At 49.8% G+C, this 27,145-nt stretch overlaps 1 protein-coding gene across 6 annotated transcripts in view; it reads right to left on the bottom strand.

Annotated features, from left to right (window-relative positions):
- Znf341 (zinc finger protein 341) overlaps positions 1 to 26,716 on the bottom strand; it is a 42,832-nt gene extending 16,116 nt beyond the window's left edge. Inside the window, exons 1-10 of one of the 6 annotated variants that reach the window (XM_046433941.1) lie at positions 26,615 to 26,716; positions 22,109 to 22,219; positions 19,894 to 20,090; positions 16,845 to 16,994; positions 15,696 to 15,947; positions 12,808 to 13,003; positions 11,170 to 11,260; positions 8,071 to 8,264; positions 5,958 to 6,151; positions 4,211 to 4,419 (exon numbers count right to left, since the gene is read on the bottom strand). In XM_046433941.1, the coding sequence (XP_046289897.1) occupies positions 4,211 to 4,419; positions 5,958 to 6,151; positions 8,071 to 8,264; positions 11,170 to 11,260; positions 12,808 to 13,003; positions 15,696 to 15,947; positions 16,845 to 16,994; positions 19,894 to 20,090; positions 22,109 to 22,219; positions 26,615 to 26,645 (1,625 nt within the window). In that variant the 5' untranslated portion in view covers positions 26,646 to 26,716. Of the gene's footprint in view, positions 1 to 4,210; positions 4,420 to 5,957; positions 6,152 to 8,070; positions 8,265 to 11,169; positions 11,261 to 12,807; positions 13,004 to 15,695; positions 15,948 to 16,844; positions 16,995 to 19,893; positions 20,091 to 22,108; positions 22,220 to 22,908; positions 25,062 to 26,614 lie in introns of those variants that run through there. The other 5 variants (XM_046433942.1, XM_046433940.2, XM_046433939.2 and 2 more) reach the window with 5 other exon arrangements.
- Between the last annotated feature and the right edge of the window lie 429 nt (positions 26,717 to 27,145).

The raw sequence follows: 27,145 nt of genomic DNA, 5'->3' as shown, positions 1-27,145 counted from the left end.
GTTTATAATAATGACAACTGGAGATAACCAATTATCTAGGAATGAGGGATGGTTTAAATAAGTTATAGCACATCCATGTGCAAAGGAATACTCAGCAGCTGTCTAAAAGAATGAGGCAGATCTGCTTATGCTGAAAAGTAGCGATGTCTATATTACAGTTTAAGTTTTATAGTTTAAAGGTTGAAATGATAACACAAGGGAAGAGTGGATAAAGGGAGGCTGGAATTGATTAGTGAACACTACATGCATGTGTTAAAATATCACACTAAACACCATTTATGTGTACAATATGTTAATCAAAAATAAAATTTATACTACATATATAAGCATGTGCACTGTGTGTGTGTGTGTGTGTGTGTGTGTGTGTGTGTAAGACACAGAGTCTTTCTGTGCTGCCCAGCTGGACTTGAACTTGTGATCTTCCTGCCTCAGCCTCCTGAGTAGCTGGGACTACAGGTATTTACCACCATATCCTGTTAAAATATATATTTTTAAAAATAACAACACTGAAGGTACAGAGGAATCCCTCTAAGTTTCAGTCCATTTGTCATAAGCTGCACAATAGAAAGATGGCGTGATGAATTTTCACCAAATCCTATGACCATGTTTAGGATTACCAGACTCAATGTGTGTGTGTGTGTGTGTGATGTGTATATCTGTATCTATATCTATAATCGTATACATTACAGATATATACCAAAATACACCAAGAGATTAACAGTGGTTATCTTTGGGTGATAGGCATTGTGAGTTTTCTCCTGTGTAAGGTTTTTTAAAAATCCTTTCTCAGGAGGCATGATGGCACTCACTTGTAATCCCAGCAACTCAGGAGAATGAGGCAGAGGATCACAAGTTCAAGGTCAGCCTAGGCAACTTGGTGAGACCCTGTCTCAAAATAAAATTTTAAAAAAGGGCTGGGAGGGCTGGGGACATAACTCAGTTAGTAGAGTGCTTGCCTCACATGCACAAGGCCCTGGGTTCAATCTCCAGGGGGAGGTGGGGCAGGGCTGGGAATGAAGCTTAAAGGTACAGCACCCTTGAGTTAAATCCCCAGTTCTGCCCCCACCCCAAATCCTTTTTCTCGGTATTAAACATGGATGACTTCTGCAATCAGGAAGGAAAAAATCAATTACATATATATGTAACTTACATATGCATATAAGTTTCATATAATGTAACATGCATGTGTGTATGGGTGTGTCTATATATATATATATATATATTTTTTTTAATCAGGCACACTTTACTACTGAGCTACATCCCCAGATCTTCTTATTTTATTTCTCATTTGAGGCAGGGTCTTACTAAGTTGCTGAGGCTGGCCTTGAACTTATGATCTGCCTGCCTCAGCCTCTCAAGTCATTGGGATTACAAGCATGCACCACTACACCTGGTGATACTCCTTATATTGAAAATAAAAATATAAGGCTGGGAAAGCAGCTCATTGGTAGAGCATCCACCTAGCATGCACAAGGCCCTGGGTTCAATTCCCAGTGCATCCCCCCCACCAAAAAAATATATAATCCTCAGCAACAAAAGTGAGGCAGGGGGCATTACAACATCAGAGCTTAAATTAAACTACAGAGCTATAGTAACAAACACAGCATGGTATCAGCACCAAAACAGACATGAAGACCAATGGTACAGAAGAGAAGACACAGAGATAAACCCACATAAATACAGTTATCTCATACTAGACAAAGGTGCCATAAACATACATTGGAGGAAAAACAGCATCTTCAACAAATGGTGTTGGGGAAACTGGAAATCCATACATAGCAAACTGAAATCAGACCCCTATCTCTCACTCTGCACAAAACTCAACTCAAGTGGATCAAGGACCTAGGCATTAGACTAGAGACCCTGCACCTACTAGAAGAAAAAGTAGGCCCAAATCTCCATGTCAGCTTAGGAACCGAATTCCTCAACAAGACTCGTAAAATGCAAGAAGTAAAATGAAAAATAAATGGGGAAAAGGTACACTCATACATTACTGATGGGACTGCAAATTGGTGCAACCACTATGGAAAGCAGTATGGACCCAGCTATCCCACTCCTTGGTTTATATCCAAAGGACTTAAAATCAGCAGCCACATCAATTTTTATAGCAGCTCAATTCACAATAGTTAGACTATTGAACCAACCTAGGTGTCCCTCAATAGATGAGTGGATAAAGACCATGTGGTATATATAGTCAATGGAATACTACTCAGCTTAAAAAAGGAGTGAAAGTCTGGCGTTTGCCAGTAAATGGTTGGAGCTGGAGAATATCATGCTAAGTGAAATAAGCCAATCCCAAAAAAACCAAAGGCTGAATGTTTTCTCTAATATGCGGATGCTAATTCACAATAAGGTGAGGGGCACTAGGGAAGAGTAGAGTCACCTTAGATTAGGCAGAGGGAAGTAATGGGGGAGGGGATGTGGGGATAGGAAAAACAGTAGAATGAATCAGACATAACTTTCCTATGTTCTTATATGAATACATGACCAGCGTAACTCCACATCATGTACAATCACAAGAATGGGAAGTCATATCCATGTCTGATATGTCAAAACACATTCTACTCTCATGTATAACTAAAAAGAATTTAAAAAATTAAACATGCAAAATACATATAGCATAAATACAGCAGCAGATGTAAGATGCACCTCCGAGCTCTGGGGAGGTACTCACAGGCAGGCCAAGGCTACGTGACTCCCAAGGAACAGAGCAACCACAGGCTCGGACAGGCCTGGACCTCTGAAAATATGAAGGCGCCACACCTGCTCCAATATTAGAGAAATTCTCACCTGTTTCAGTTACCATTACTCTGGGTCTCTATTGTGCCAAACCTACACTGAAGTAATCCAATAACTGTAGCAACCAACTTCACTGAGACCCACGATGCTCCAGGCACCATGTCCACATGCCTCATGCCTATCTTTCTAGATCATAAAGGGTCCAACACGGTAGGCACTATCATGATCCCCATCTAAAAGATGAGGAAACTGAGGCCCTCGGTAGCTGAGTGCTTTGCACTCGTCCATAAGGCTTGCAGTTAATGGGATCCTAACACAGGTAGTGGCTCCAGAGCCCTACATTACCCATGACACCATTCCACCCTCGGGTTTGGCTGATGGCCATCTGCTCCTTGACCAAACTTTGGGACTAACAGGTCAGCCTTTTATCACAGTGAACAGTGTTTCTCCCTGAGCAACGGTGCTTTCTAACCTCAAGGCCTGTGTTTATTTATCTCTAAATCTCAGAAGCCTCACCCAGGAGTTCCAGGGCTAATGGAAGTCACCAACCAAGTCCCTAGAAGGTACAAGTTTGTACAGAGAAATGTACAAATGGCCTCCAGACAGACATCCCTCTAGGTTCCCAGGCCCCATCCCCATGCACAGGATTACAGGCAAATGTACAGAGGAACACCTGCAGGGCCAAAGCCCAGGATGGGGAAAGGTGGGAAGTGCGTGTCTGCAGAAAACGCCCACTAGAGGGGAGCGCCTGGCAGAGGGCCTGGACAGCAGCCGGGGAGCCCTCCAAAGGACCACCACAGGCCCAACACCCCAAGGAGAACTACCTGAGGATCTAAGGATGAGCACGAGGCCCCCGGGGGGATCTTCTTAATGACTCAAAGCAAGACTCAAGTGATGGGAAGGGGGATCTGAAAAGTCACCCCATGTCCACCTACACGAGGTTCACTCCTTATCCATCCCAAGAATCAGCACCCAGCTCCAACTTTAACCCACATTTAACAGATCATTAAACCAACAAATCTTATTTTTAGGATTTTTGCTTTCCAACATGTGCTTGTTTGAATTTTTTAGTTTAGAAAAAACAATCAAACCTTTTTCCCATTACAAAAGAAGAGATATTAGTTTCCTTTTTTTAAAAATATTTTTTTTCTAGCTATCAGCGGACTTTATTTTATTTATTTACATGTGGTGCTAAAGATGGAACCCAGTGCCCTGCACTTGCTGGCAAGCGCTCTGCCACTGAGCCCCGCCCCGCGAGGTCCCCTTTTTCAGGGTGTCCTTGTCTCTAGTGAATGTCCACCAAGTCGGAAGCCACGTGAGCAGGGCAGCACTGGCTCCCAGCTGTGCCAACATGCAAACTCGCCCGAGGCTGAGCCTCGCTTCCTCCTGAGGTGTTTCACCAGGACACAGGCCCCCCTGCGCTGTCCCCTGCCCCGCCCTGTGCACTGGGATGGCAGGTGGAGGCACCTACTTGTAGACGGCACTGTCCTTCTTGGGGCTGTGCTGCGGCAGGAGGCTATGGGAGTACTGGTGCACGCCCAGGTCGTACAGCGAGGGGAAGTCCTTGCCACAGAGGTGGCAGCGGTAGCTGAGCTCCTCCTGGTGGCTCTTGATGTGTTCCAGAAATGCGTCAAGCTTGGGGAACGTCTGGGCGCAGCTTTTGACCACACACTTGTACACCTTGAGGGGAGACTCGGGAATGAGGGGAGGCGGCTGGGGGGGGGGCGGTAGGAATCTGTGACACCAGCCTGGGGCACTGCTGGTGGGTACCTGACCACGTTGCCCCGCTCCCTACTGCCGGAGCCCTGGTTTGCTTTGCTTAGTTTTACTTGATTTGATTTGATTGATTTTGTGGCATTGAGGGCTGAACCCAGCTGCTCTACCACCGAGCTACACCCGTGGCCCTTTTTATTTTTTGAGACAGGGTCTTGCTAAGTTGCCCAGGCTGGCCTTGAACTATGATCCATCCTCTCACCTCAGCCTCCGGGGAACTGAAATCACAGCGTGCACCACTGTGCCCAGCTTGTATATGGATGTTCTTTTGAACCGACTTTAATAAGTAAAATTCTGACTTATATCCAGGGTCTCATCTGTAGAAAAGGTATGTTTCTAGCATTTTGAAAACTATATTTTGATAAGTATATTGTGGGGTGCCCACATAATATCACACACTCTTTCTTTCCAACAAAATGAACCCCAATTTACTCAGGGTAACAACATACCTACTTCAAACACTGGATTCCCCTGGCTTCCGTGAATCTAGTGTCAGCCTCGTGACTCCTTTTTGACAATGATATGTAGGCAGCAGTCTTTTAGGATGGCACCCCTCCCAGAATGAAAAGGTAAAAGTTTCCTAAGAGAAATCCCCTCTACCTTTTGCATTTGTCCTGACTGGAATATAGATGTGATGAACAGAGATATAGTAGCTATTTTGTCACCTTGAGAAAGTACGCTACCAGCTAAGGTAGAAGAGAAGAAAGCTAGGAGCTGGAAGAATCCTGGTCCATGATACCATGTTTGAATTGCTATGCAAGCCCAGCTCTACCTACGTATGGGCTTCTGATGTGAGGGAAATTAAACTCTTAATATTAATCCAATTTCCTCTTATTTGCGGCATAGTAACACATTTCTCAATGACAGAGCACAGGCACTGGCTCTGGATAATCAGAGATCTACAGAATGCCTCTAGGAAAGGTTTCCTTGCTGCTCTCAAGGTTTCCATGGTTGGGGACATAGCTCAGTGGCAGACTGCTTGCCTAGCAAGCCCGAGGCCCTGAGTTCAACCCCCAGCACAGCAAAAAATAAGTAAAATTCAATGAAAGAAAAAAAAGGTTTCCATTGTTTCCAAATAATATGATTGAATTGCTGCCTAGGAAGAGTGGCCACCATCCAGCAAGGCAAGGAGAGCCACGGCAGAGGACAATGGTGGCAACCAGAGGAGGAAATTGGTTGAGTCACCTGTCACCCTATCTCAGGCCTCTTGTGCCACAGATGACAGACTTCTCAACTGTTTAAGGTCTCTGTGATTTGCCCTAGGGTGACCGGACTTACTCCACCAACACCCCTAAGAATCTCCCCTAAGGAAAGAGAAGGGATGGGACCAAGCTGCAGAAAACATTGTGACTGCGTCCTGTCCCTTCAGGACAGCATTCAAGACCCCAGCACTGGCCAAGGCTCCTGATGACGGCCGTGGCCACTGCCGCCCGCCACAGGCCTACCTGCTGGTTCTTGTGCTGCGTCATGTGGGACTTGAGCTGGAAATAGGTGCTGAACGTGCTGGGGCAGAACTGGCACAGGTAGGAGCTGTCGATGAGGACCACCTGCCCGGGCCCCAGCTTGTCCCCCTCTGCCTCACCAACAGCGGGCAAGGCCTGGGGCTGCGGGGGCGCACTCGACAGGCTCTGGCCCAGCCCTGTGGAGGAAGCCAGGGGAGGAAGTCACCGAGAAGCCGATTAAGGCTCCAACCAGGAGCCACACATTCAGGTGGGACTCAGAACACCTACTGCACACTCCTCCGGGTTTCCCCTGCCGACTGCCACGCACCTGGTGTGGCACAATATCCTCAGGTCCACAGTCACAGCCAGCAGGTGTGCACCAGCACAGCCAGGCTGGAGGCGCACAAGCAAGGCCTCAGGCGGACCTCCTGGCCTTGGCCTCCCCTCCTGGCCTTGGCCTCCCCTCCTGGCCTTCACCTGAGACACCGCCCACGTCTCTGTGCTCTGTGAACACCCTGCACACGCTCCTCGCTCACTCCTGCCTCTCCAGGCCCTTGTTCCCATTACAATCATTGCTTCATTGACTTTCTTCACTAGACTGCTCCTCACTCCCCTGCACCTCTGACCTCATCTCTGTGTGACCTGATGCACAGTAGGCTCCATAAAAATTTGCTCAGTGGTGGAACCTTTGGTGCTAGGCACTGTCAGGGTTACGAAAGCACTGGGAGAAGGGTTCCTTCTCTACGGAGCTCACAGAACTCAGGGCATGTTCCAACAGGAAGCCCCGATGGCCAATCGGACAAAAGTGGCCACACACTGTCACCCAGCAAAAGTCCCCATTCAGCAGCTGTCATGTGGTTGGCATTGCTCACCCTCGGTGCTATGTGGAAAGGACTTTGGCTCTGCTCTCCACTGTCCAACACAGTGACTGTGAGTCACACATGACAACTGAGAACTTGAAGTGTGGCCAGTCCAAATCCACATGTGCTGTCTATGTAAATACACACGGCTATGGAGACTGAGCAAATTTTATTATGTGCATTTATAAACATGGCATAATGAATCCCACTATCATGTATGATTATAAAGTACCAATAATTTTTTTTTTTTTTTTTTCAGCAGGGATTGAACCCAGGGTTGTTTAACCACTGAGCCCCGTCCCCAGGCCTTTTTATATTTTATTTAGAGACAGGGTCTTGCTGAATTGCTTAGGACCTTTCTAAGTTGCTGAGGCTGACTTTGAACTTGTGATCCTCCTGCTTCAGCCTCCGAGCCACTGGGATAATAGACATGCACCACCACGCCCAGCAGTAAAATTTTTTTTAAAAAGTAAATACACATTGGATTTCAAAAATTAGTATAAGAAGCATATAAAGCATTTCAATATGGCTGAGAGCACAGCTAGGTGGTAGAGCACTTGCCCAGAGAGCATAAGGCTCCGAGTTCAATTCTCAGCCCCTTAAAAAGAAAACAAAACAAAATTAAAAAAAAAAAATCACACCTCAATAATTTCTTTATGTTACATGTTAAAATAATAATATATTGGACTAAATAAAGTATATGATTAAAATTAATTTTGTGTTTTCTAAAGTGATTTTAATGTAGCTACTAGAGAAGCTTTAACCCTATGTGGTGCTCACGTTATACTTCTGTTAGACAGCGTCACTCCAACCCTAGTGAGTCCCCAGTCCCTCTGCACAAAAGAAATAAATCAATACTAGGGACAGAAGCATTAGCTCTGGAACAAGTGACAGCTTCAATGAATGAGAACCCAATAACATACACAGAGCTCTGGAGACCAACTGTCCCCAGGTTTCAACTCCTAATCAACCAGAGTCACTGCCTGGAATAACATACTCGAAATGAATTGTGAGGTGGGATTCGGGCTCAATGAAAAAAGAGACAGGTAGTTAATTAGGGATGTCTGCCCGGGGTACAGTGCTAAGGTGATGCCTCACATATGTCATCTTTCCTTTCACCATATGCCCTCTTTTATAAAGTAGACTGAAGCCCAGAGAGGTCGGGAAGTTTGCTCAAGGTCACACAGCTGGCAACAGAAACCTAAAAGCTGCAGGAGTGATGAACTGGGAGAGTGGCTTTCCTCACATCCACCCACCTGTATTCTCCTCTTCCTCTTGCCTGCTGGGGTCTAAGGCCATGACTTGGACAGTCACTGAGTTGCGAGAAACAGTGCCACCACTGCGCCCTGGAGGCCACACCTTATGGGTCTGCATGTGTTTCTTGACGTTGGACTTCTGAGCGAAGGCACGGCCACACGCAATGCACTGGAAGGGCTTCTCACCGGTGTGGCTGGGGAAAGAAGGCCGGTTAGCTTGCCTGTGTAGGAATGGGGACCCAGCCTCTGCCCAGGAGCTCCCAGCCGCAGGAAGGCTCACGGAGCAGGCCCAGATGATGTGGACACTCTGACCCCCTGTGGATACATCCTCTGGCTGAGGAAGGCAGACGAGGGGTGGAAAGACCCTGAGCTCTGGATCCTGTTACTGAGCTGCTGAATCAACAACGCTAGAGCTGACCTGCTCCAAGGCTATCTAATATCTAATATCGTGAGAGCAAACGTTTCTTAATTGCTCCAGCCCATTCAATGGGGACTTCTGTTATTTGAAGAAAACATCATAGCTGCCAAAGCACAACACCTCTACCTCTTTTTTATCAAGTTGGGCATGGTGGCACATGCCTGAAACCCAGCGGCTCCAGAGGCTAAGGCAGGAGGATCACAAGTTCAAAGTCAACCTCAGTAACTTAGCAAGGTCCTAAGTAACTCAGTGAGACCTTGTCTCTGAATAAAGTACAAAAAAGGGCTTGGGACCTGGTTCAGTGGTTAGCAACACTGGGTTCAATCCCCAGCACCAAAAAAAAAAGAAAAAGACACTCTTTATCAAGTCAATTCATTCTTTTTTTTTTTTTGGTTGTCAATGGACCTTCATTTATTTATATGTGGTGCTGAGAATTGAACCCAGTGTCTCACACATGCTAGGCAAGCGCTCTGCCACTGAGCTAGGACCCCAGCCCCAAATCAACTCACTTTTTAAAAAATTATAGCAATTCTGAAATGAAGAGTCCTATTATTACTGGATATGAAAAACTACTCGTCATAAATACCAAGTAATCAAAATTGCAATAATTCTAAAATAATGTCAATATCCAGAGATGCACTGTTCAATAAGATGGATACCAGTCACATAAGGCTACTTACATTTAAATTCGTTAAAATAAAATTTTTTCAGTTCAGTTTCTCAGCTGTTCTAGACACACTGCAAGAATTCAACAGCTATATACGGCTAGGAGCTACCCACAGTGGACAGCACCAGTTGGCATTTACATCACCACAGAAAAATCTACTGGAGAACAGCAGCATAGACCGGTCATACTCAACAGAGGATGACCTTGCCCTCCAGAAGAGACCTGGCAATGTATGGAGACATTTTTGGCTGTCAGAGCTGTGGGGTGGGCAGTCACTGGCATCTAATGGTTAGAAATCAAGCTTGCTGGGCTGAGGATGTGGCTCAAGCAGTAGTGCGCTCGCCTGGCATGCGTGCGGCCCGGGTTCGATCCTCAGCACCACATACAAACAAAGATGTTATGTCCTCCGAAAACTAAAAAATAAATATTAAAAAATTTCTCTCTCTCTCTCTCTCTCTCTCTAAAAAAAAAAAGAAAAGAAATCAAGCCTGCTGCCAGGCATGCTGGTACATGCAAGCCAATGAGCCCAGTAGCTCAGGAGGCTGAGGCAGGAGGATCACAAGAACAAGGCCAGCCTCAGCAACTTAGTGAGGCCCTAAGCAACTTAATGAGACCCTGTATCAAAAAAATAAATAAAAAGGGCTGGGGATGTGGTCAGTGGTTAAGTGCCCCCAGTTTAAATCCCTGGTACCTAAAAAAAAAGACAACAACGAAGTCAAAGATGCTGCTAAACGGTCCACAAAGCACAGCTCGGCCACCAGGAAAGAATGAGTGACTCCAAATCCCTAAAGGCAACAGAAACATGGTCTGGAAAGAAGTCGTCCCTGCCACGGTTGGAATCTGAAGCAGCCTCTCCTCCCCGGCCTGAGAAGAGCAGGTATGTGTGAGTATCAGACAGTCTAGCACCAAAGAGAGGGTTGCTGTCGATTCTCCAAGAGCTGAAACTGCAAGGGGAATAATCTCATCACATCTTTAGATTTTTTTTTTTTTTTTTTTTTTTTTTTGGTCCTGGGGATTGAACTCCAAGGGAGTTTTGCCCCTAAGCTACAGTGGCCAAAATTTTTTTTATTTTTTTTACTTTGAGACAGGGTCTTGCTCAGTTGCTGGGGATCACACTAAATTGCTAAGGCTGGCCTTGAACTTGCCATTCTTCTGCCTCGGCCTCCCGAGGTGCTGGGATTACAGGCACGTGCTACTGTGCCTGGCTAGAACTTTTCAACACTGTGTCTATAAAACACCTAAATCACCTCACGGATCAACATATGTCACTGTTATGGTTTGGAGAGGTGGTATCCCCAAAAGCTCATGTGTGAGGCAATGTAAGAAAGTGCAGAGGTGAAATAACTGGGTCAGGAGACCTTAACCCAATCAATGCATTAATCCACTTGAGTGATCAGCTGGGCGCTGACTGAAGGCAGGTAGGGTGTGGCTGGGGGACGGAGGTCACCGAGGGCCTGCCTTTGGGGTCTCCATGCTGCTCCTGGTGACCAGTGCTCTCTCTGCTTCCTGGTGCCATGTCCTGAGCTGCCTTCCTCCTCCACGCCCTTCTGCTAGGACGTTCTGCGTCAGCCACCTATGGGCTGAGACCTCTGGAACCCCGATCCCCAGTGAGGTCCCTCCTCTACAGTAGGTCCCATCAGGCCTTGTGGTCACAGTGGCAAAGAAGCTGCCGACGACCCCCAGGTCTGCGGAGCTCTCGACACCCCTCCACTCACACGTGGAAGACGGGCCTAGACAGGCGGGCACGCTCTTAGGACAAGAGGCCCAGTTCAGCCGAGTGGCCCAGGCAGCACAGGTGGCCTGGCAGCTAGCTCCCCCGGGCAGCGCAGGACTGAGGTGCCTCACGCAGGCGCAGAGCCCCTCTTGCTCAAGCACATCGCCCGCACCCTCTACCCACCCTGATGGTCCTCTTGCACTGCGCCCCGGCCTGGGCTGCGCCCTGCACACCGTGACAGTGCAGAGGGCCGGCCGAAGTGACCCCAGCCTCAAAGGGAGGAGGGGCTCGCCCACCTACCTTCGGATGTGCTGCTGCAGGTCGAAGTTTTTGGTGAAGGACTTGTCGCAGTAGGAGCACTTGAGCTGCTGAGCCTTGGGCTTCCCTGCAGCTGAAAGACAGTGCCAGGAGGGGCTGGTGAGACTGGGGCACCGCTGAGGGGACCACCCCATCCCCCGGACCTGCGGCCACACAGCCCACACCCAGGAAGGCCACGTCCATGCACAGGCAGGGCGAGAGGCATGGGGGGCTCCTCCCAGTGCCCCGGGAAACCAGCGAGTGCTCTGGCTGGAAAGCAGGACGGCACCCTCAAAGGCTCTCCTCGCCCCGGGGGAAAATCCCACCTTTCCTATGGCCTCCAGCACCCGCACCCTCTGATTCTCCTCAACCTCTCAGCCCTCCACCCAGCTGCAGTGGACTCCTTACTAACCTTGAAAGACCTCAAGCAAGGTCCCATCTCTGGACCTATGCACCCGCAGGTCCCCTTGCACAGATACCCACAAGGCTGCTTCCTTTCCCTCCCCAGACGAACAGGTGGCATCATTTGGGCCCGGGCACTGGGGACTGAACTCAGGGGCGCTTAACCACTGAGCTACATTCCCAGCTTTTTTTCATTGTTTATGTGGAGACAGGGTCTGGCTGAGCTGCTTAGAGCCTCACTGAATTGCTGAGGCTAGCCTTGCCCTTGAGATCCTCCTGCTCAGCCTCCCCAGACTCTTGGGATTATAGGTGTGCGCCACCACGCCCAGCCAGACCGCAGCACTTCCCAGCCTCTCCCCAGCACCTGAATCACAGAACCCTGCTAATCTCCTTCCTAGAGTGACTCCCAGATATTTATTTCCTGTCTCGCTCTCCCAGTAAGCTCTGAGTAACTGAGGGCAAAGGCATCGTGGACCAAGATATGAGACCCCCAGTGCCCGACGTGGAGCCTGGTGCTCGCAGGTCAACACATATTTGTGGAAGGAAAGAAAAGGAAAAATGGTTGACTGGAAAGCCTCTGGGAAATTCTCAGTATCTTTCCCTCCTTCTACCTCCTGCTTCTGACACTGTCACCCACCCCATACTCAGCACCTCCAAGACGGTAACAGACACTACTACTTGTCTAACAGCCATTCTCTCCGTCTTCCCTCAAAAATTCCCTTACATAATGGGAACATCAGTGCTCCTAGCTAAAGCAGACATTTCCCAGCTTCCTTTCCAGCTAGGTATGGCCATGTGACTAAGTTCTCACCAATTAGATGTAAGCAAAAGTCTCATACAGAACTTCTGGAAGCTGGGAGGTACCCCTTTTACCCTTCCTTTCTTCCTCCTTCTTACTGCCTGGAATATGAAATTGATGACTGGAGCTCCAGCAGCCATTTTAGATGATGAGGCACCCTGATAAATGAAGCCATGCTCTGGGGATAGAGGAACAGAAAGACAGAAGATACATGGGTGCCTGGTGACCACGTCACATTATCCCCAGATTGCCTGCTTCTGGTCTTGTTCTACCCAAGACAGAAAAGAAATTCTATCACTTTTTAAGTCACTTGTTTTAGATTTTTCTATTACATGCAACCAAAATTAATCCTAACCATTACAAAAGGGAAGACCAGAACCAAACAGCCTGCGGATAGGCTAATGCCAAGGGAAGATGCTCATGGCAGGCTGGGGGCCCACCTTCCGGGAGTCCACTGGCACCTTTAGCCCGTCTGGTCTTCAGTGTTGGTGGGGAGTCAAAGGTGGCCACTGTGCCCCCAGTGGCGCTGGTCATAGGGACAGCAGGGTTTGGTCCTTTCGGTTTGAATCCCTGTTTGCCAGGGCTGTACACCGGAGGTGTGGGGTACACTGGAGCTTCCACACACTGATTTGGCACCTAGAAAGACAGCACGTCAGGGAAAGAGCCTGGGGCAGGAGAAGAGCCCCCAGCCTCACCACCAGCCTCAATGGGGTTCAGGCACCTGTCACTCCAAGACCCCCGGGATCTTCAAAAGCCCTGCCTGGGATCAAATCCGGGCTCTGCCACTTACTATTGAAGTGGCCCCTGGTTTTAATCTCTCTGCCTCAGTTTCCTCCTCTGTGAAATGGGGCTCATCACAGCTCCCTCTCATCGGGTTGTTGTGAGAATTTAAAAAGGAACAATTAAGAGCTTAGAGCAGAAGTTGGCATACATCAGGCACTGATAAACATGAGCTGTTATTAATGCTATTATAACTCCTTTTTTTTTTTTTTTCCTTTTCAGGGCTGGGATTGAACCCAGTGGGGGCACTTTACCACTGAGCCACATCTCCAGTTATTTTTTATTTTTTTTTTTCATTTTTTATGTTCTATTTTGAGAGAGGGCCTTGTTAAGTTGCTAAGGCTAGCTTCAAACTTGCAATCCTCCTGCCTCAGCCTCCTGAGCCACCAGGATTATAGAAGTGTGCCACCACACCCAGCTATTATTGCTCTTGGTGATAGTTTTAGCACAGGAAGCCCAAAGGGCCTGTGTCCTCACAGCTAACTAACACCACCAGATGCTGCAGTAACAGCCTCCTGTCAACTGGGAGCCGATGCTGATGCCACAGAAAGCTGCTGAATGAATTCTGAGTCATTCACAAAACTGAGTTAACTAAGCCGGGATCATGACTGGCACATTGTGAAGAACTTGTTTGCATATCATTCATGGGTCTTTCTGGGATATTCTACCCAAAATGACACTTCCTATCCCTCTCTGCTTTATTTTTCTCCTTACACTTACTATTATCTGAAATTCTGAGCCAGGAATGGTGGTGGCACATGCCTGTAGTCCCAGCAACTTGGAGGTTGAGGCAGGAGGATTGCAAGGTTGAGGCCTGTTTCAGCCACTTAGCAAGGCCCTAAGCAATTTAGCAAGATATTGTCTCAAAAATACAAAATAAAGGGCTGGGGTTGTGGCTCAGTGGCAGAACACTTGCCTACCATGTGTGAGGCACTGGGTTTGATCCCCAGCACCACATAAAAAAAAAAATAAATAAACAACATAAACGTATTGTGGCCATCTACAATTAAAAATATTTTTTAAAAAAATTAAAAAATAAAAAATAAAAAAGGCTGGGGATGAGGCTCAGTGGTAAAGTGCCCTGGGTTCAGTCAATTAAAATCAGACATTTTTCCTGTTTGTCCGGCTTCATTCCACAGGGCAGGGAGTTCTGCTCCCTACTCCAGGCCCAGGCTCAGAGCCATGCTTGGCTTGAGCAGGGGTTTGATAACGGTCTGCTGAACGAGCGCCCTCCCTAAAGTGCTCAGTGGGCACCCGACAGGGCCCAGGCTCAGCCCGGAAATGCACCTCCCTGGAGAGCAAGGTTTTGAACTTAAGACGAGGTTCTGCCCAGCAGCAGCTTCTGCATGAGATCTGGATGCACAGTGGGGCAGAGAGTGCCTTGTCCAGCAGCCACGTGGGAGAGGGCGGGCTGTGCAAGTCACAAGCAAAGGAGCCGCTGACCCCGCTCAACATGCCCCTCCTGCTCCCCAGGCCCCATGCCCCAGGCCTCGGGCAGCAGCAGACTCCACGCCCCATGGGCCCCTGGCATCAGGGCGCAGCAGCCACACCCTGGCTCCCTGGGCTGCCGGGCCTGAAAACCAGTGGCGCTTCTGCAGCCCTTCCTCCAGCGCTGAAGACACCTACCTTCTGTATTAAATCCCTCTGCCAGAAACGCACAGTGTGGTGTGCACTTCCCTGATCGACCCTGACCAGGACTGCACTCGATCAATATCTGTCCCAGGCACGAATTCACCTATCACTCAAGGCCTTCCTGAGCAATCAGGTGACCACCACTGCTCATGACACACTGACTGTGCCGTGGCCCCGACTCTTCCCTCCCTGGACCCACACCTGTGCTGGACCTTTGCAGGATGACTCTACAGCTCTTCCCACTGAGAAGCGGCATCAGGTCGGTCCCCTGAATCTAGGCTGGCCTCATAGCCTACTGTGGCTGGGAGAAATGACTCGTGTCCTTACGGGTCTAAGCTTAGAGTGGCCTCAAGCATTTCTGTGTATTTGCCTCCACCACGGCCAGGAGAACCCGCAGGGGGATGAGAGCCACAAAGAGCAGAGCTGAGTCTCATCCTTGTCGCAGTCCAGGCCATCCCAGGGCAGCTGACACCCAGCCAAGGTCAGCAGAGGTGCCTGGCTGACTGGTGTGAGCACTTGGACCTAAACACTGAGGTCCTGGGGGGTTCTTACACAGCAATAGATAATTGATTCATCTCACTTGTAAAAGAACGAGACAGTTATGCTGATAATTTGGGGGGATCTTCTCCCCAAAGGCAAGTATCCTGACCGTTCTAACTGCCCCTGAGCAGGGCTAGTGTTTCTGCTTCGACCTCTACTTCATCCCACCTCCCCAGTCGCGTTTTCCATCGGTGGCTATGATGCTTCTATCGAGGTCCAGCTTTCTCCCACAATGCATCTCCCATGAGGGCCAGGGTGGGTCTGGTTCAGTATCCCACGGTACCACAGCCCTAGCACAGAGCCTGGCACACAGCCGGTGCTCAGGAAAGACCTTGGCCATGCCCTGCTCCCCACACCCCTCCCTGCCCTGGCTCACCTCCAGTGGCGGGTAGGGCTGCATTCCCAGGGCCTGGATCTCCACCGTCCCACTCCCAGCCATGGGCGCAGCAGCACTGTACACCTCCACCACGCCACTGCCACCAGGGTTGGGACGCCCGGGGGGGCCCAGGCTCTGGGGTGGGGGTGGCGGGGGTTGTGAGGGTGGAGGTGGCGGCAGAGGTGGTGGGGGTGGAGGAGGTGGCGGAGGCTGAGTGAGGTAGCTGGGCACAGAATGCATGTTCAGGCTGCTCTGAAATCAGAAGCAAAGCAAAGCAAAGCATTAGAGCTGCTGGCTGCCAGCAGCATCGACGAGGAAGACTGTGTACCTGCGCCTCCTCAGGGGACGGGAACGACTCACAGGGACCTCAGAGGGGACAGGGAAACAAAGTCCCAGAAGAATTCTGAGGGGGCATCAGCCTGGAGCCGCTATTCTTTTTTCTAAGAACATCAGCAAAACCGACCAGCATGTTGCCATCTTAAGGAGGCCTGTTTACAGGGCTGGCTCTGACGGGCACCTGAGAACGCAGCTTTGGGACACTCCTGGCTGATACAGCTGCTCTGCCCGCCAGCGGCACAGACCACATTGTGCCAGTACCAGCTCATCTAGACGCTTTGTACCAACAGTGTGGTTTACTGGGAGCATCTCCGCCCCTCCTGGGAGTCTGGAATTGGTGTCACGGTGGTCGGTCGCCTATGGGTATTAGAAAAATCCCAAGGAGCCCCGGTGTATCTTCTAATATTTGGGGGCGGGAGGATTTAACTCAGGGGCACTTTATGATTAAGCTACATCTGCAGAGACTTGAACTTGTGAGCTCCTGCCTCACCCTCCCAAATCACTGGGATTATAGCACACCCAGCTGACAAGGGACACTTTTAAAAAACAAAAGCAGGAGTCAAAATAGCCAAATTGTGGCGGTTCCCTCACGGCAGTGAGGCTGGCCGCGGGAGGCTGACAGGCCCCCTCAGCATGGAGAAGGCCGGCCCAAGCCCCCTTTTTTCTACAAGGTACTGAACACAGGCCTGGAGACAAGACCCAGTGAGACTTGCTTAGCGTGTGTAAGGTCTCCAGTTTGATCCTCAAGACTACAAATAAACACAAAGAACAAAGCAAGAAAAAGACCCTGTGAGAAGCCCGTGGTCTCCTTACCTGCACAGGCGGGGGCCCCTGGGGCATGGGCTGGTCCAGGGACGTGAAGGCTGACATGGCGGACATGAGCACGTCATCGCTCACCAAGATGTTGCCCTGCACCAGGGTCTGGATCAGTGGGGACGGGGGCACTGTGATGTACGTGGAGATCTGAGCAGCAAGAGAGACAGACAGACAGGAGGGATGTGTGAACACGTCTGAGGCTCTGCAGGGAAGCTGAGGGAAATATCCAAGTTCCCGAGTCCCACAGACCCGACCGTGTGACCCTGGCCCTCCTCCTCTCCGCTCAGTCCTCCCCAAAGCAGAATAACTGACACCTCTCTGCAAAGTACAAGCCTCTGATCCAGCAATAACACTTCCGGTTTCTAGACCAGGGAACCGCTCACACGCTGCACAGGGAGCCCAGATGAGAGGCTCCCACGAGCCTTGATTCTTTACCACGGAGCCACACCCCTGGCCCTTTTTCTTTTTTGAGACAGGGTCTTGCCAAGTTGCTGAGGCTGGCTTTGAACTTGCTATCCCCCTGCCTCAGCCTCCCCAATCACTGGGATGACAGTGTATGCCACTGGGCCGGCCACACAGCCTGTTTCCAACAGTGGAAAACTAAATAATGTCCACCAATGGGGGAATAACCACAGGGCCGGTGCTGGGGCTCTGTGGTGGAGCACTTGCCTAGCATACGTGAGGCACTGGGTTCGATCCTCAGCACCACATAAAAAGAAATAAATAAAATAAAGGTATAAATTTTTTTTAAATAACATCATATTCCTGGAATAGAATACTGTATGGCATAAAAAATAAAATTGCATATAATACGAAGATTATGTGTTCTTATTTTAAAAAAATCTAAAACAATAGCATATGATTCCTTAGTTACTTAAATAAAATATTTGAATGTACCTTAGATCATGAAGGATATCTGCCAACAGCAACCTGGGGGCAGGGGAGAGGAGCAGCACCAAACGAGTCTTGATTTGTAACCTTCTAACTTTCAAAAGGTACAAGGGGGCTGGGGCTGTAGCTCAGTGGCAGAGCACTTGCCTCACTCGTGTGGGGCACTGGGTTTGATCCTCAGCACCACACAAAAATTAATTAATAGACAAAGATATTGTGTCCATCTACAACTAAAAAATACTTTAAAAATAGAAAGTAGGAGGCAAGGTCTATATTACCAGCAAAGGTACAAATCAATAAAAATTAAAATATCATGCTTACAATAGTGAGGGGACAGGCAGATCTTACAAGAAAGCGTCAAACTGGCTGGGTGCGGTGGCACATGCCTGTAATCCCAGCAGCTTGGGAGGCTGAAGCAGGAGGATCGCAAGTTCAAAGGCAGCTTCAGCAACTTAGTGAGGCCCTAAGCAGCTTAGTGAGACCCTGTCTCTAAATAAAATACAAAAAAGGGCTGGGGATATGGCTCAGTGGTTAAGTAGTGGGTTCAATTCTTGGTACCAATATAATAATAATAATAAATTTTTAAAAGTAAATAAATAAAATAAAATAAAAAATGTTGTTGGTAGAGCACTTGCCAAGCATGTGTGAGGCACTGGGTTCGATCCTCAGCACCATATATAAATAAATGAATAAAATAAAAGATCTATCAATATGTAAAAATATAGAGGATGTAGCTCAATGGTAAAAACCCCTGAGTTCAATCTCCAATACTAAAAACAAACAACAAAAACAGAAAGAAAGAATTTTTCTTCTCTTTTTTTGTTGAAAAAAAAAAAAGTAGGGGAGGGGAATATTTTCTTCTAGTAAAACTCATAATCGAGGAGTTAGAGAAATGACTGTGTCCTATGCTAGGAGATCCTGTGGCAATTTGAAAAGTTTCAGTCTGCATGTCCCAGTGGGCTGGGGGTGAATGCTCTTTCTGATGGCAGAACTGTGTCCATATAATTTTTGAGAGATTCTAAAAGAGTAAGGAGAGAGGAGGAAACCACAGGGAAATTCAGCTCCTTGACTCTTCCTGAGACACGCCCAGCCTCCTTCATAAGGGATCCTTTAACCCAGGCCCCCACCAGGATGTCCTTGCTCTAGAACCATGTTCCAGCCTGCCCGCCTTCTGACCTCGGCCTTGGGGTCTGCACAGTCTACACTGCCTCCCTCTACAGCTCCCAGAGCTCGTCCAGATGAACTCCTAATACCCTGCTGAAATATTCTCCTGGTAGCTTTCCCACTTTGGACGATGCAACTCCAACTCAAGTCACCCTTGACTCCTCTTTATGTCTCTTTATGTCACACTCCTCACTAAACTGGCCTACACACCCTTTTGTTAACACCTTCAAAATATTTCCCAAGTCTCCTTCTCACCCCGTCCTCAGGCACCACCTTAGTCCAGCCGCGCCGCCCACTGCCTGGAACTAACTGCTGTCACGGCTGCCTCCTGCTCTCCTACCTGTCAGAATCTAATCTCTCGATAGCAGCTGGAGAGACCTGGTTAGAGCATAAGTCAGACTACACCCCTCTGCTGCTCAAAGCTTTCTGGCACTTCCCATCTCACTCCAGGTGAAGCCCACAAGGCCGACCCACCTGCCAGGCCCCTCTTGCGGCCCCTGTCACCCTCCGTCTTCCTCACTCTCCCAGCCGCTGTCCCTTCCTTGTACCTGGAATGACCTGGCACACTCTGCCTCAGATTTTTGTACCTGCTGATCCCTTCACCTGGAACACTCTTCCCCTCACCTCCTTGGGTCTCTGCTCACATATCACCTTTCCACAGAGTCCTTCCCCAGGTACCACTCTGCCTTGGCGTCCCCTAGCTCCACACTCAACACAGGAAGTACAGCTTCACGTATTTGTTTGCATACTACCCGTGTCACTCAGCTCCACAAGAGCAGTGACCTGATCTGTTTTATCCACTGATGTACCTCCTGGGCCCAGCAGTGCCCGACACACAGTAGGTGCTTGGAAAGATCTGCTGGGACAGATGTGGTGGCACACACCTGTCATCCCAGCTCAACTCAGGCAGCTTGGCAAGTTCAGCCTGGGCGACAGCAAGACCTAGCTTAAAAAAAAAAAAAGCTGGGAAGATAAATGAGTGAATGAATACCTGGCGATTGGCAGGAGGCGGGGCCTGCTGGACTGTGGCAGGTGCTGCTGGAGGCGTGTAGATGCTGTTTGTGGCCAGCGAGACAGTGGCCAGGGCAGGTGCGTTCCCCTGGCACTGTTCTCGCTTGTGGGTCATAAAGGCTGGCAGCGAATTGAACTGCTTCTTGCACTTTCCGCAGAGAAAGACATCCTCATCATCTAAGGGTCATACCCAGATGCAGGAAGGGACCATAGAGGGATTGAGTAATGGGGGAAAAAAAAGCAAGATTAAGTCAGGGGCATCATGGTGAAGAGTGGGAGACCGCAGAACAGAGAGAACAGCAATTCTGGACAGCATTCGCGATTTGTTGAGTATGTCGAACATCAACCGGGAGCTTCCTGGGAGCTACACAGGCTCCTGTGGGAAGAGCCAGCCATGTGCAGCTAGGTAGCAAACCATTAGACACCAGGAAATAATAGAGTGGGTTCAGTTCAAAGTTGATAATTTCATATTTTTTTTTCCTTTTTGGTACCAGGGATTCAATACAGGAGTGCTTAAGCACTGAGCCACATCCCCAGCCCTTTTTTGTATTTTATTTAGAGACAGGGTCTCACTGAGTTGCTTAGGGCCTCACTCAATTGCGGAGGCTAGCTTTGAACTCACGATCCTCCTGCCTCAGCTTCCCAAACCCCTGAGATTACAGGCTTGTGCCACTTCACCCAGCTAGGAATCTTTATCCTGCCTGAATTTATTCCTCTGTCTCCAAATGGACCAGGTGAGCACACTGCCCGCTGCTGAGCTGCTTCTCTTAGAACAACTCATTCTGCAAGGCTCACCTCCTCCAGGAAGGCTTCCCAAAGCCCTTGGCCAGAGTTCCTTCCTTTGGGTTCACCTCTCATATATTAGCTTTCTCATCATCACCAAACGGTGAGTCCCCTAAGGGAAAGAAATGTGTCTTCTTTATCACCACAGCTGGGGTATCTTCTGGACACTTAGGAGGTCCTCAATGGATGTTTGTTGAATAAATGAAAAGTTAATTGAGCCAGGCATGGTGACACATAATAATCCCAGCAGCTCGGATCACAGATTCGAAGCCAGCCTAAGTAACTTAGCAAGGCTATAAGGAACTCTATGGGACCCTGTCTCCAAATAAAAAAATAAAACAGGCTGGGATGTGGCTTAGTGGTTAAGTGTCCCTGGGTTCAATCTCCACTACAAAAGAAGGAAGGAAGGAAGGAAGAAGGAAGGAAGGAAGGAAGGAAAAAATTAGTGGGAAACATGGCTTCCTAGTTAAAGGTGTGAGTGAGTGACAGACTTCCCAGCCTGCCTTGTAGCAGCATGTCATGTGACTGAATTCTGACCAACAGAATGACAGCAGAATGTAGGGTATGTGCAACTTCCCCTTAAAAGGAAAAGGCTTGATTTCCACTTCTTTCTTTCTTCCCTTTGTGTTGGCCGGGAGGTGGTGACCACAGTAGGAGCTGGGTGGGGTGGCCACCCTGGACTGCACGTGAGGACAGCAGATCCACAGAAAGAAATCACCAGACTCACCTCAAATGCCCACCAGGGCTTCACCCAACAGAGAGATAAAGTTAATCTTCTAAAAACCATAAGAAACTTTCCTTTCTCATCTACAACAGTTGAAACCAAGTCCCAAGTACTCTCATAAGGTTCCTATGAAACAGGACAATTATCCTCATTTAACAGACATGGAAACCGACGCATAAGGAGGTTGATTCACTTGGCCAGGGCCACAGAGCCAGGGACTATGGACACAAAATTCAAACCAGGTTTTTATCCTTTTGTCCCGAGAGTGCTTCCTAAGTGCTTAAGAATGTTTGTGGAAGAAATAAATGAACATGCAGTCTCACATAAGGACTTGCAACAGAGTTTTTCCCTGTGTCTTAGGGACTTGGTCTTTAAATTGAAGACATTCATGTTCAGCCTATTGTTTCTGGAGAGTTGAGAAACAACTTCCAGAGAAAATGAAAAGCATTGCCCAGCATCGGGCTCCCACAGCCACTAAGTAAGTGAGAGAGCGTCCTCAGAGCTACGCAGAGAAGGCCTGAATAAACCTGAAGGTCCAGGCTGGGAGGGTGGGAGACAGGGTTCAGATTCCCAGGGATATCCTGGGGACCCAGTGACAGTTTACTCCCACGCCCCCTCAGGAGCTCTACGTGCTCTTCCTAAGCTCGGAGCCACTGGCTCTCCACTGGTGGGTAGAGCAGATACTCACCCAATGGCTGGATGGCAGGGGGCGCACTGACATTCTGGCCTGTTGGATCAGGGACTGCTCCTTGGCCATCCAACAGTGACTGGACGGCCAGAACAGTCTGATTGTCCATTCCTGAAAAAGACAACACGGGCTCTGAGGAAAGTGGGCCCAGACCTTGCTGTCTTCATCCTCCCGAGCCAGACCCACTGCAACGCCAGGGTAGAGACAGCTGGCAGCGCCCAGTAGATGTTCTCTCCTACTGCCCTGTAACAGATCCCAAGATTTGCTGGGCACGGTTGCACACATCTGTAATGCCAGCAGCTCAGGAGGCTGAGGCAAGAGGATTGAGAGTTCAAAGCCAGCCCCAGCAAAAGTGAGACGCTAAGCAACTCAGTGAGACCCTGTCTCTAAAGAAAATATAAAATAGGGCTGGGGAGGTGGCTCAGCGGTTAAGCACCCTGGGTTTAATCCCTGGCACCAGAGAGAGAGAGAGAGAGAGAGAGAGAGAGAGATTTGGAAAGATTCTGGGCCTGTGAGAAGCCTGTACCTGCCATCCTCACACTGCAAACTGACTTCCGCTGGATTCTCCCATGAAACAAACAATGTTCCAGCCTCTTTCCGTCACTGCTAGTTTGGATTCCTCTCTTACTGATGGCTACCTCTAATCCTAAACCGTGGAGCCCCTCTGGAAATCTTTCTCACCCATGCCGCATATCTCAAAGTCTGTCTGCATCCGGGCACCCTGGCCTTCTTTGTTCCCATCTGTCTTCCCTTCACTATCAAGCATCTGCTGAAGGCTGTCCTGCTCTTCATCTACCTACCTTCCAATCCTCCTGCTCCAGAGGGACTTAAGCTTCCACCTACACCAAAGACCACCTGGCAGCATCCAGACACGCCATGGAACACTTCCTTCTTGGCTCCAGGTACCACCCTTCCAAGGTCTCCTCCTCCTTTCTGGGGACTTGCTGTAGTTTGGATAAGGAATATCCCCCAAAGCCTCATGTGTTGAAGGCATGGTCCCCAATGCAGCAATAGTCAGAAGTGGGGCTTTGGGAAGTGATTGGATCATGAAGGTCTGATCTCATTAACAGACTAACCTCTGATGGGTTCATGCTTGAATGGACTACTGGAAAGGGGTGGAAACTAGGAGGTGGGGCCTGGTGGGAGGAAGTGCGTCCTTGGGGACATGCTCTGCAAAGAATACATTCTTGTCCCTGGCCCTCCCTGCCAAGATGTAGTGAGGCAATGTTCTGCCTTATCACAGGCCCACAGCAATGGGGCCAGCTGACTAGGGACTGAAACCTCTGGAATCATGAGCTAAATTAATCTTTCACCCTTTAAGCTGTTTATCTCAGGCATTTCATCATAGTTATAAAAAGCCATCTAGCACACACCTCCTTTCCTCTCCTGTCTGCTCCCTAAACATTGCTATTTCCAGAGGTTCCTTCTGTCTGGACTCTTTCCTATCCTGTCCCTGAGCGGGATGCAAAACTGTGTTTTAGAATCTGGGTACAAATCTGTACATGAATGCCCACAGAACTTTTACTCATGATTTTAAAAATCTGGAAACATTTCAGAAGACCCTCCAGTGGACAAATGGTTAAACTGGATCATCCATACCATGAAATATTCAGCAATATGAAAAAACTAGCCACGCAAAAGGGCACACATCTATTATCCAAGTGGCTTGGGAGGCTGAGGCAGGAGGATTGCAAGTTCAAAGCCAGCCTCAGCAAAAGTGAGGTGTTAGGCAACTCAGTGAGATCCTGTCTCTAAATAAAATACAAAATAGGGCTGAGGGTGTGGCTCAGTGGTCAAGTGCCCTGAATTCAACCCTCAGTTACCCCTCCCCAAAAAAGAAAAGGAACAACCTATTGATAGCCACAACAACTTGAATCAACCTTCAACTGAGATGTGTGGGAAAAAAAGCAAGTCTCAAAGGTTATATATTCTACAATTCCATTAATAGGATGTTCTTTTGTGAGTGTGTGGGTGCTGGGGACTGAACCCAGGGCCTTGCACATGCTAGGCAAGTGCTCTGCCAGTGAGCTACCCCCCAGCCCTATAATATTCTTTAAATGACAAAACTTTAGAAACAGAGCAGATTAGCAGTTGCCAGGGGTCAAGGATGATGTGAATGGAAGAAGGATTTGTGATGTGGCTAGAAAAGGACAACACCTGGTAGTGACAGAACTGTTTTGTGTTGATTGACAGTGATATTCTCTAGTGTTACAAGATGTTACCATTGGGGGAGACTGGGTATAGGATATGGGGGATCATTCTATTATTTTTTAATTGGTGCATTATAATTTTAAATAATAGTGGGATTCAACTGGGTGTGGGGACACACACCAATAATCTCAGAGACTGTGGAGGCTGAGGGAAGATAGAAAGTTTCAGTTCAGCCTAAATAACTTAGCAAGACCCTATTTCAAAATAAAAAAAATACAGAAGGGCTGGGAATACAGCTCAGTGGTAGAGCATCCCTGGGTTCAATCCCCAGTACCACACACAGACAGAATAGAGCACCACTCCCAAAATGCCTCTTGGGCACCCCTTCATTCTTTCCTTACCTACTGCTCCCTCCTCCACTTTCTGGTCTTTTAGCAAACCTAGCTACCAAATTTGTCTCAGATCCACTCTTTCAATCCCCTCAGCTGTCCCCTGGCCGGGGCCACCATCAGTTCTCAGCTGACTCTGGGCAGAGTCCTCACTCACCTCCCAAGAGCCACTCTGGCCCCCTCCAGTCTGTTCCCGCAGAGGCCATGGTGAACTTTATAAAACATACATTAGCTTGTGCGGCTCCCCTGCTGAAAATCTTTTCTTAGCTCCACACTGATCCCAAGATAAAGTTCAGAAGCTTCATCAAACCAATGGAAGCCTCTTCTCTAGCTGCTCCCCTGCATGAGAAACCAGGGGAGAGCTTTGCAAATGCAGTTCCCACTGCCTGCGTCATTCAGATGACCCTCTCCCCTGGATCTTCAGGCCTGCTGCCCTTCCCTCGCCCAGCAGGCATGGTGATGTCCTAGGGGCTGATTTCTCTTTTACTTATTCATTTATATTTTGGTGTTGGGAACTGAACCCAGAGCTTGTGCATGACCCTCCTCTACCACAAGCTCTAGTCCCAGCTGATTTCTCTTTTAATTTCTTCTTTATTCAATACACAAATTAATTCTTGTAATTATCATTCTAATAGTGCAGATGAAAGAGAAAGGCCTCACTCCATCTTCTTATCCTCCCACACAGAACCCCCACTGACCCTCACCCTTCACATCCATCACCCCTATTTTCTTCATTTTGCACAAATGGCCAGCTGAGATCTTCTTTCACCATCTACCTTTTCTAGAATTCTATCATTTCTACAATTGCTTTTTCTATGTCTCTCTCCACCACAACCACTAGACTGGGGGGTGCAGATGGGAAGTGTGTCTGGCTCAATGACTATTCTTGAAATTGAACCCCCCTCCATGGTGAGAACTCTTAACCGTTCAAGAAGTAAAGCAAGTGGCCCAGATTTCCAAGGGAGGTGCAGGACTCAAAGTCTCCTCCCACCACCCACCCCACCTCACCCCACCCCAGCCCCACCAGCCCAATCCACTTCCGTTTGCATTCTAGCCAATTACTCATCATTCTAGGGTCTGTATTTCCCCCAGGGTCTACTGTGTGCCCTGGTCCGGGGTAGCTAAGGCTACCCTTGCCCCCTGATGCCAGCAGGTGCACACGGAAGCGCTCCAAGTTTGCTGTATCTGAAGCCTCCGATTCTCTGAGGCTAAGAACCACTCTCCATCCCGGGATCCTGCAGATCAAGGGGCAGTCAGTGGGCACCCAGTATTTACAGCTTGGATCTGAGAGCACCGCATCCCGCCAGGCACATGCCGGTGGGCATCGTGTGTTGGTCTGAGTGTGCAACAGTCGGTGCCCCAGCAGGGCACACGCGGTAGAAGCCCAGGTGTGCGGGCTTGGGTCTGTGAACTGCTAGTCTCGAGCCTGCACACCGATGGCGCCTCTCCCTTGCCAGTCTGCATATAAGGGACTACGTGCCAGCACGAGGCACAGTTCGCACAGGGAAGCTCTTCATGGGCAGGGCGCTGGCCCAGCTGCCCAAGCCCTGGCGCGGGTCAGCGGCTCCTGCACCGCGTCCCTCCGCGCCCGGGTCCTGCGGAGCAGCGGTGCGGCCCGGCTGTTCCCGCCCGGACACCCCTCCCGCGCCGGCCCGAGGCCCTGAGGCTGGAGCTGTTCCGGGCCCGCGGCCCCCTCCCCGCTGGACCAGCTCTCGACGGCTGTTCGGGGACCGGTGCCCACGCCAGGCCTCGGCTCCCGCGGCTGTTCCGGTCCCGCTGCGCCCTCCCCGCCGGACCGCGGCTCCAGCGGCTCTTCTCGCCTGCGCCCCTCCCGCCCCGCGGCTGTTCCGGGCCCCGCGCCCTCCGCCCCGAGGCCGCCGCGCGCCCTGGGCCCGGCGCTGCGAGGGCGCGGCGGGAGGGGGCGCAGCGCGGAACAGCCGCCTCCGCGGGCCCCGTAGCTGCTCACCCTCCAGGGCCTCGAAGATCGCCTGCGCCATCTTGGAGCCGCCGCCGCCGCCGCGGGAGCCCAAGCGGGGCTACGCGAGCATTGTGGGAGCAGCGGCGGTGGCGGGGTTGGGGCCGCCAGGGGGCGCCCGAGAGCCGCCGCCGAGCCCCCGGCCCCCGCACCAGGCCACTGCTGGCGGGACCCCAGCGTCCCTAGGCTCCCGCATCTCGCCCCGGTGGCGCAGTGTCTGGCGCCTCCGGGCCCCTTCCCCACCTCCATGGAGGACCTCAATGGGCCGCGCCCACGGGACCCTCCCGCCCTGTTATCTGAACCACTCACCAGACCAGACCCCCCACCGACACCCCGACCCTGCTCCCATCCCAACTTTGCAACACCAGCTCCAGCTCACGCGGACCACTCGACTCTGTCACAAGGACTCCCGCAAACCCCAACTGGGCGACCCAGGTTCCACCCCTTGTCACAGACTTCCCTCCCGCGGAAGCCCCCATCTTTCCCCACCACCGGTCTCTCCTCGTGTAACTTCCCATCACT

Source organism: Marmota monax, unplaced genomic scaffold (assembly GCF_021218885.2).
Source record: "Marmota monax isolate L192 unplaced genomic scaffold, Marmota_monax_Labrador192_F-V1.1 WCK01_AAM20220418_F8-fsc00014, whole genome shotgun sequence".
NCBI lineage: Eukaryota > Metazoa > Chordata > Mammalia > Rodentia > Sciuridae > Marmota > Marmota monax.
Note: the sequence above shows the minus strand (reverse complement) of the source record. Positions and strands in the feature narration are given on the sequence as shown.